This window comes from Fusarium tjaetaba (genome assembly GCF_013396195.1).
Source record: "Fusarium tjaetaba strain NRRL 66243 chromosome Unknown NRRL66243_c0000347, whole genome shotgun sequence".
Taxonomy (NCBI): Eukaryota; Fungi; Ascomycota; class Sordariomycetes; order Hypocreales; family Nectriaceae; genus Fusarium; species Fusarium tjaetaba.
Window position 1 is genome coordinate 32,342 of NW_023501543.1, and position 10,221 is coordinate 42,562.

General features: G+C 46.5%; 2 protein-coding genes across 2 annotated transcripts; one reads left to right on the forward strand and one right to left on the reverse strand.

Annotated features, from left to right (window-relative positions):
• Positions 1-6,526: 6,526 nt before the first annotated feature.
• FTJAE_12570 (cryptochrome) lies at positions 6,527-8,505 on the forward strand (the record flags this gene model as incomplete). The annotated part of the gene is made up of 2 exons (XM_037345630.1): positions 6,527-6,696; positions 6,762-8,505. The coding sequence occupies 2 exons, from the start codon at positions 6,527-6,529 to the stop codon at positions 8,503-8,505; spliced, it is 1,914 nt and encodes a 637-aa protein (XP_037200382.1).
• A 181-nt stretch (positions 8,506-8,686) lies between these two features.
• Positions 8,687-9,268, reverse strand: FTJAE_12571 (tetratricopeptide repeat; the record flags this gene model as incomplete). The annotated part of the gene is made up of 1 exon (XM_037345631.1): positions 8,687-9,268. The coding sequence occupies one exon, from the start codon at positions 9,266-9,268 to the stop codon at positions 8,687-8,689; it is 582 nt and encodes a 193-aa protein (XP_037200383.1).
• Between the last annotated feature and the right edge of the window lie 953 nt (positions 9,269-10,221).

Here is a 10,221-nt window from a genome sequence, read left to right on the forward strand (position 1 = left end):
TGTTTCTGAAAGTTGGCGAAGACGATGTTGCGTAGTTGCAAAGCCCTAGTACGACAGCTGGTAGGTGGCTAACCTCGAACTAAGCAAGCGTTCTTTGCTTCCCGTAGTTTGTTGAAGATTAATCTTGTTTCTCGGAATGCTCGCAACTTTGAGTGGCACTGCATAGTCTGGTTTGGCTATGCTTCTTCCGCCTTGGTTCGACAGTGCGACTATGATATGGTTGTTGATAAACGATGAGAGATGGCGGTATATATAATGAATGGCACCAATTTTCGAACCAGAGAGAGGAGCGTCGAAGTCACTTCGGTAAGTGCTTGTTCGTTATGGGATATTTCGTTGCTGATATCCAAGCTTGCTCGGTATGAATCGACCCAAGCGAGTAAACCGAACCAACACCACGGGTTGGTGAAAGAATGTAAGTGATATAAAACCGGGTCTGAAAGAGTGTATTACTCTAGGTAATATATTGCAGTCTGTCTTGTTTTGCAATTATTAGCCTGAGTATTGAAGCAACAATCACGAGGCTTCGGTCGGTATAAGTCAAGGATGGACGATATTGAAACGAGCGGGTGAAGACCTGAAGGTGGGAAAGAAGTAATGAAGAGAAACGAGCAGAGGCCAAGGATAAAAGTAAAAGTAAAAGTAAAACGAACTTGTGGATGCCGACGTTGACTGGTCTGGTGTGGCAGACCCGTCTGAGTCGAAGAGAGTGCAGGCCAGCAGCACAGGACACCGCTAAGAAGAGGCACTGCATTCACTCACACGATGGAGACTTGGTGAAAAAGCAAGCCGGGAATGATCCTCTGAGTGGATTCACGTTACTAACTGACCACAGGCTGTGTTCCGTGTCGTTAGCAAGTGGCCGGCCCTAGACAGGGGTGTCTTATACATACCCCCATAGCCCCCGTCAACTCTCTTACAAGCTGGCGACTCTCAGACACGGCGCACCCGCAAGAATAGCATCGCACCGCACAACCTTTCGTTTTCGAGCCCTGTTTGGATGTTCGTTGGTCAGGTTTACCTGAGGGAGGGGGCAGTTTGACTAGGAACCCTTCCCCTCCACGATTCGATGCCCGAAGGCTGTGTGAGATTGAGATTATGAGGAAGAGGCTCGCAGGTTGGCTAACGTGGCTGACTTCTCTTATGCAAGTCATGGAGCCAGCCTTGACCTTGTACAGTAAGCCCATTATTCCTTTCACTTCTTCTTTACTCCAAGTATCTCCGAATCTAATGCCCTGGGCCTAGTGATGGAGTGACGGGTGGAGAAGCTGGTCAAAGTGGGTTAAACAGCTGGTTTTGTTAATACTGTAGGAGTTGGATGTCTGGATGAGTTTTCAATTCTCGCATTATTCTAAATACTAGGTAGTATGTTGGCAGACATAAGTCAATACCAGCATTATTTGGCTGTGCCCTTTGCTGAGAGTGTTTCACCAGAGCCATACACACAAGGAGATGACATTGTGATTTCATCACCTTAGCTACTTACTCTCACAAGCTTACTTGTACTGCGTAGTTCTGGCATGTCCTGGTCTTTCTCCCAGCTTCCACTACCAGCAAAGTCCAACGGTTTCCAAAACTCAACTCCCAAATAGGCATCGATCGCCCAGCCCATAGGACAAAAAACTCAAGCCCTCAAGCCCTATTTCTTCTGGCTAGTATGATTGAGGCCTAGTCATGCCAATGAAGCCTCTGTCTTCCCCGCTGCCTCCACGCAACCACACTGTAAAGCGGGTGCCATTAAGAGCCGAGAAGCCCTCTTTTAATCTAACTGCTGACGCCTTCATTGGACACTGGGATCGGGTACCTGACTCTAACCTTATTGGCGTTAGATTCATCGATCTAATCCAAGATGATAAATTTTGAGTTGTGAGACCAAGTTTGTTGTTTGTTGACATGAGGTTGTAGTGGAGAGTCGGCATTGACGAGAGTAAATAGCAACGGTGAATCATTCACGCTGGTGTTCTCAACGTAAACTGTGAAATTTTGTCAGAGCGGTCACTCATGATCGATGAAAGCGTACTCAGACAGGGGATAGGTCCTGAGGTTAAGGAATGACTCTCCAAGTCTGACAAACCGACCAGGACAGCATGGCAATAATTAGATTGGCTGTCTGGGCTAAAAATGAAGGAGGTCAGTAAGCAGCTGAATATTTTGGAATTCGCAGCAAATACCGACAATGGACCCATGCCACGAAAGCACGAGCATCCCAGATCCCGGTTACTGTTTCATCTTTCCGCTTAAATCCTGGTTCCCCATACATTTTTGAGTCAACCATTTGGGAAATCCCTCTTCGTCCCCGACGACATGGGAGGGACAAACGTGGCAGACAAAGTTGGCACTCATTGTTAGTTGTGAGGCTTCTACACCGAGATTTCAGAGGATATGGAAGTCAAGATACATGTAACTTTAAGGTGCGCTGCCGGCACCCTTCTTTTTTTTCGACGTCAGGTAAAGTACCAAGGTATGGATCTCAAAGTGACAGACCCCTACCTCCATCTGTGGCTGGCTCCCTCATGCACAGCAATACATACATGTCAGCACAAGCAAATGACGCCTTGGTTTTGAAAGGTGATGCAGGAAAAACAAAGAAATGGCATTGAAGCTCAGAGTTGGAACCCAGCACGGGCCTGTTCAGTGACTCGGAATCACCAGCTGCGGCCCTGATTATTCTGCTCGTTTCGCTCTGGTTGCTATATCGCAACCGCCTCATGAGACACTTTGACCTCCATGCTCTTATCTCCCTTGCTTCCAGAGGTTCCTTGCTTTGTCTCTGATAGACCAGACCCTGAGAAATGCCCCGCTGAGGTCATCACACACTCTTTTCAACGAAAATGCCTTTGTTCTCCTGCCCATTGTTTGTTGTTTGGCATTGGCCCTCCTCACTAAGGTAGTTTGCTGAAAGACATCTCATACAACTCCGTACGAGACTGTTTTTTCTAAGTGTTAATACTGCCCTTGTCTTAGTTTCGAGTTCGCGTCGGGCATGTTACTTTTCCTAGCCTTACCTATTGTCCCCATGCTCATAGTCATACTACCTCACCTGCTTATCTGCAACATCAAACCGCTCAATACAAATCACTCGGAACATATTTATTAATTCTTTCTTTTTTCTTCAGATAGCCCATCTCCATCTGACCCGTGTCTGACTGCCGATGAAATTGAATCCCTGGCCCTTGCTTTTCCAAGCTGCTGGGCGACACATTCATAGACTTGTTTGACTGTGAGTTACTCAGCCTTAATTTGCTTCTAGAGGATCTTCCGGGTTTACCGAGCCTTTTCGCTAAGGCCATTTTCAGTGTCTGGGTCTTTTCGACTAGTTACTCTAGTTAGCATGATGGCCCTTCATCTGTGCACCGAACAAACTATTTCGCAAGCAAGGTGTGTTTCTGGTACGACGAAAACCTGGATGCAGGGTGACCCTCGTCGCGGTATTTCCGGGGAAATCTCAACAGGGCCAAAGCCATGTATGATTGGCGATCGCGGATCATTCTGTTTCTTCTTTTCATCCAGGGCATTCGTTCATCAGAGTTTCCCATTTCTACCGGTGAACTGTGTCCTGTGATGTAATTCTAAAGTTTGTGAATGTAACAGTAATAACAGCCAGATGTCCTATACGGGAACCCTTCATTCTGCATCTAAGCCATCATGGAGACCAGTTCATGGATGATGCAGGCCTGGTAACTGGTCGTCGATCACTCGCTCGCTTGCTCCAGCCCCGCATTGCATTTGAGATTCAAAAGTTCTAATAATAGGGTACCGTCAACCTCTTGCACACTCGCTCATTCGGGTAGGGGAGAGGGGAGTAAGGGAGTGAAGCATCTTGCCTCACAAACCAATTTTATGTAACAAAAGATTGTCTTCTGTTTCTTGTTCAGAGTGCTTGAATCGAAGGTAAATTTGATCACCACCCATATTGCTTTATGATTCCGCGCCCACACCCACATCTCCAACTGTTATTGTGGTCTGGACTACTACGCCCGCAGACTATAATGAATTCAAGCCAGGTTAGCCGTCTGTCCTGGACTTGTGTTAGTCAGTTTGTAGGCTCCGGTGGTGGCTTACAAATAACCGCATCGCGTCCTCTCGGGTGTCTATTGTATCAGTACTAAATCTGTATAATTGAACTGGACTGTCTCGGGCCCTTTTTAGCATCGTACACGTATACAGTCATATACTCTCACAATGTGGAAAACGACACGGGTTTCGATTGGATCCGCCGAGCATACTCCTAGACTTGACAGGGCATGCTTCCGTTGTCCTTGCAGTCACAATCTTCCATCCCGAACCGCGAACAGTGCCATGATTCGCCAAGGTCACCAATATACCTCGGCGTCGGGCACGAGGACAGCAGCGCCCGTCTTGTCTCCGTAGACGTCATCGTTGACTGGCTGCAACTCGACCAGATTTATCTGCTGTCTGCCTACCTGCTAATACTATTCGTCGGATGGGATCCAATGGAGAGCTTCTTGTCAATAGAATGAATAATCTGATCATGTCCTATTCCGTATAATAATGGGCTCTCCGAAGTACATTGATGATTGAACCACAACTCTTTCAGTCTTATTGATTCAAGGAAAGAGTCGTCACAGTCTTCTCTTCAGTGGAAATCGTATTGATGTCGAGGAGAATCAATGACCTATACTAACATTAGCAGATCTTAACGTTAGACTGGCGTGTGCTGTAAAAGGGCTCAGGGACTCGTGTTTACTTGTTTTTTTTGTAATTGTTTGTTTGGTTTGTTTGGTTTGTTGTTTACTTTGGTCTCCACCTTCAACCTGCGGGGAGACTTGCAGTTGACTTATATGATCAGCATGCATTTTGACAGAACTATGACTTTCATGTGGATGCAAATGATGCCGCTTACATGTGGCTGCATTGTCCATTGCCGCCGTTCTCAATAGTCGACGGGGCACTCTTTAGACACGCCAATACCATAGAACTTGAGCCGCATCAGCACTCAGTACTGGGCTAATACTTGCTGTTATGGGAAATGAATGCTAATTCAAATATTAACTGCATGTGTAAGACCCGCAGATGTACCGTATCTACTGTTAAAATTCATCACGGCTAGCTTGGCTTTTTTACAAGCTACTGCAAGCCTTACACTTAGATACAGTAGAACGATACTGTATAGACGTATAATCTTTATAGAGGTAGAAGGAGGCTTTTCAGCGCATCTTTATCTATCTTAATTTATTAGCCTTAGTTTTGCTCAATTAGCTACGTTACCTTACCTATGACAGCTTAGCCGTTAAGCTAGCCGTGATGAATATTATGTAGTAAATACGGTACACTCCTAGATCCGTTGCTAACTCAGCTGATCAAGATGCTACGTGCCAATAGTGTAATTACATAGTCGTCTTGAGTTGAACTTGTCAACGAAGAAAACAATGGAAACTTGGGCCACGCGAATGCTCAGGCGATTGTGCTGCAGGTGAGACACGGCATATGTGAGATTTGGGGCTTAGGGATAAGACACTTGTGTCTCAGCTACAGTTGAAAGCTCCTTAACAGGAGCAACTGAACAATAACAGCACTAGAACAACATCGCCCACGTGCTGTATTATGGCTGCCGTGACCACTCCCTTGAGAAGGGATGGGCTCGTTCTTCAGCGAATGGACTACTACAGAGCCACGATCTCTGAATGTATGTTTTGCCCTGTCCGCCTAGAATGGTCTTGGGACTCACCGAAGGAAGACTATTGGCGAGACTATTGATAAACCGAACTCTTTGCACTGGAAAGGTCATTGTAGGTCTGGCTAATGTCTCACCGTGTACAGAGTACGTCTCATGGTCTCATTTTTCCGATCATGCCTATGTAGTCACTGCGCTTTACCCAATGCTAAGTTTAATGGTGAAGTGGCCGATGTTGCATGTGCTCGTTGTCTGATTCCGGGATATTGTTTACCAATTCCATTACTGCCTGGTTGACAAGATGCAATCAAACAATAACCTCTGCCGTAGCCAATTCAGTTAAAATCTTAGCATAGACATTAGACTTAATATAGGGGGTATTGAATGGCAGGCAAAACAGCTGAAGATCTCTCCCTTGAGTAGCTAAACAATAAACAGGTAGGCAATTAAAAGTTTTTCCATTTAACGTGAAGCTGCATGGGTTCATGTCAAAACTCACCTGAGTACGTATGTCTTATTCTTGATCTTTGGTCTCATTACTCCGTACCTTTTTAAGTTACTGCAAGAGCAGCAAAGTTATTTGACTCTATTTGGAACATGTGTCTGCTTTGAAGGAGTTCATAAAGCACAACAACTTGCGTTAGTAAGCAAACTAAACACATGGATGGAAAATGTTGCCATAATGCGTAGCTAATCAATGTGCTGTTTCTGATTATCCCAAACACTAGGTCAGTCAGCTGAGTGTCCTGACTGGCCATAAAGCTGGTGGCTGGGGTCTGACAAGTGTTGACATCATGACTTTTCGACTAAGAAGTACATCTGAAAGTGATATGCCAAACTTCTCAATGATCTCGGCTTCCTATTGCGACAGTATTGCATCAAATTTTGAAGATGGCAAAACCTCGTGTGATTTATTGGTTCCGAACAGATTTGCGACTTCACGATTCACCTGCTCTCAAAGCGGCTCTAGACCTTGATCCAGCTGTTCTTTGGCCCATCTTTACGTGGGATCCTCATTACGTATACCGAGCAAGAGGAGGCCTCAATAGATGGCAGTTTCTGTAAGAAAGAGAGAGAGAGAGAGAAAAGTTGCTCCTTGATTTGAAGTTATTCTGACGAAGTAAAGCCTGGATTGCCAGAATGACCTCTCCCAATCTATTTCACAGGTGAACCCCAAGTCAAAACTCTTTGTTCTCAGAGAAGCACCACAGACTCTGTTTCCAAAACTCTTCAAGGCATGGAAGGTCACCCACTTGGTTTTCGAAAAAGACACAGACAGTTATGGTCGCGAGAGAGATAGCGTTGTCGTTCAGGCGGCTAAAGATGCCGGTGTCGAAGTCCTTGTCCGTTCAGGCAGGACGTTATGGGATAGTGACCAGATAGTCGAGAAGCATGGCGGAAAGCCAACAATGTCTATCACGCAGCTTCAAACCGCCGGGAGCAAGCTTGGTGAGATCCGGAAACCCATTCCTGCTCCCAAACATCTTCCAGATCCGGGAGACATGCCTGTCAACTTTGAGCAGGACGAACCGAATACCAAACCAGATTTCAATGCAGGATTTCGGACCGAAGGAGATAAATCTTATACCAGGATAGCAGGGCCAAACGATGACTTTGCCATTGAAACAATGGAGGAATTGGGCTTCCCACCAGCGACCACCCCGCATCGTGGAGGAGAAACACTGGCGTTGAAAGAACTAAACAAGTTGATTGCAGATGAGAAATACACTGCAACTTTCCAGAAACCCAAAACGAATCCAGCTCAATTCGAGCCACAAGCTACCACTCTCCTCTCGCCATATTTGCACTTCGGGGCGCTTTCTGTGCGTTTGTTCTATTGGCGAGTAAGGGAAATCGTCGATTCGTATGGAAAGGGCGCTTCAAACCCCCCAGAAAGCCTCCTTGGCCAACTACTCTTCAGAGACATGTACTTCGCCGCTCAAGCTGCTTTGGGTTATGTCTTCTCGCAGACGGCGAACAATCCGTATTGTCGTTTCATTCCCTGGCACTTGCCCTCCAAGAGAGATTCAGAAACGGGACTTATTACTGGAGAGTATCACATTGACTCCGAGGAGGCAGATATCTGGTTCAGAAGATGGAGAGTTGGAATGACCGGGTTCCCCTGGATAGATGCTTTAATGAGACAGCTAAAAGACGAAGGCTGGATCCATCACCTGGGACGGCATGCGGTTGCCTGCTTTCTGACAAGGGGCGGTTGCTATATTGACTGGGAGCGAGGCTGCGAGGTCTTCGAGGAATGGCTCATAGACCATGAGCCGGCTTGCAATGCTGGCAACTGGCAGTGGTTGTCTTGTACGGCCTTCTTTTCACAGTACTTCCGCTGCTATAGCCCGATAGCCTTTGGCCAGAAGTGGGACAAGGAAGGAAATTTCATCCGTCGTTATGTGCCAGAGCTCAAAAATATGGACTCCAAGTACATCTATGAACCGTGGAAAGCCCCCCTCCCGGATCAGAAGAAGGCAGGTGTCCGCATAAAAGGCGATGGATTGAACAGTATTGAGGAGGGAACATATCCAAAACCAATGTTTGACTTTGCAAAAAGACGTGATGTGTGCATCTCTGCTGTGAAGACTGCATATCAGGTTGGCCTTCATGGGAATGATGGCCAGGCGCTTGATGGAACCTGGCGCAAACTATTTCCTACCGACCGTGGGGAGATTCAAGGCGATATTGAGAGCGATGGTAGCGAGCACGCTGGTTATGGAGACGATGAAGGGGGTCGTGAAGATAATGAGGCGAAGGAGGAAGGCGAAGGAATAAAGTCTATCGAAAATGGGGATCGAGCAATGAGTAAACGGAGCAGTAGACGGCGCAGCATCGAGAATACCACAAAAAGGCAGAAGACATGAGCGTCGATACTGTCTAGGTTATATAAGACAGAAGGGGGTTGTTCGAGACCGTAACGTCAGTTCCTTTACATACACTACAGAGGGCGCTCAAATTGTTATTCCAATATAACATAGTGAAATTTACGAGGCTTGGGGCAACCTCCGTGTCTTACCTTAATGTATTTCCAGTCACGCCATGACATTAAAACTTTGCACCTGGGTCTGCCAGTCTCGACCACTCCAAACCCAATAGATGGTGGTTCTTCTTCAGTTCGACATCCGTCTCCTTGGCTTCTCTCTCAAATTCTACTTCGGCCAGCTGTGAGAACAAATCATGCTTGCCCTTGACAGCATCTGTGTACAATCGTTGACGTGTCATCTCAGCATCGCTTGATCGAAGCAACTGGTCAAGCTCAGCGTCTGCTTCTGGGTCTCCTAGCAACTCAAGTGTTTTCTTTGCCTCGTGCGCTCTCCCAAGCTTGGCATAAGTCTTTGCGAGACATATCAGACACTTCCGCTTCCACTCAAAGACTCCATCGTCAACGTTGAGGGCCTGGGTTAACATCGCAACTGCTTGATTATATTTTCCATCTTGGAACAGGTATTCGCCATAGACTGTAAGAGCATTGCAGTTCTTCGCTTCAGCTACAAGCTTCATGAACCGATTCTCAGCATCTGCGAATGCAGTTGTTTTCCGCCAAGATCCACTGGCGAAAAGCTGGCTCGCCAGGGAGACGACCGCAGGAGTATAGTTGAGTTCTGAAGCCGAAGCCCACAATGCCATCGAGAATGAACTGTGGGCTTTCGTTCTCCGGAGCAACCATAATAAGCATGCCATCTCATGTGCAACCTCGACTGGGATCTGATTCTCTGCACGTTGTTAGTGGGCCCTTAGACGCTCTTCCGAGGGGGACTTGCCAGAGAGGTTGGCACTAGAAGGAAGTGCTCCGTTTCTTATGGCATTTGAAAACCTTGATGCATACTCGTAATATTCGTCTGGTCTGAGAGTACCAACTTGATTCTCGGACGCTCGCATAGCCAGTTCGAAGTCCATAGGTGAAATTTGACTGAGGTCAAAATCAGTCTGATTGCTGGAGCTTGGCTGAACTTTAACAAGCTTGGGCGCCCGAGGGGGTGGACGAAGAGGTTTCCTTGCGCCTCTAGGAGTAGCATATGAGCGAGTCTGATACCTAATGAAATTGCTCGAGGCGCTCAGGGCAGCATGATGAGATGACTGTGCGACAAGTCCACCTGGTAATGTAAAGTCACCACGTAGCAATGGGTAGACATTACTAGGTTTTATATGAAGCTTTGCAGTCGACATGTTTTGGGTCAGTTACTCAATAAATAAGAGACAATCTGGCTACCCATTATACCAAAAGAACCCTTTTCGCCAGTAGTCGCATGTAGTAGGTGAGGTGAAGTGAGATTCTGCCACTACTTGATGTGTGGGGCGCGAGTGTCCAATCATATCTTACATTGGTGAAATGCCCGTCAAAAAACCCATCTCGAACTGAATTTTTCATACATCTTGAAGAGCTCAATCAACAACATTTCACAAGCAAATTCAGCGTAGGGTGCTAATTTCATACTCTGACTGAAAAGCCTGAAGTATCATAATACCGTATTGTCTTGATTTTTGACATTTTATTTTCCTGCAGCTGAAGAGCATCAGCATCCCAAATCACATTTCTTCGCATTTGCCACAAGCTGTTCGTCAGCTACAAATACTCGAAG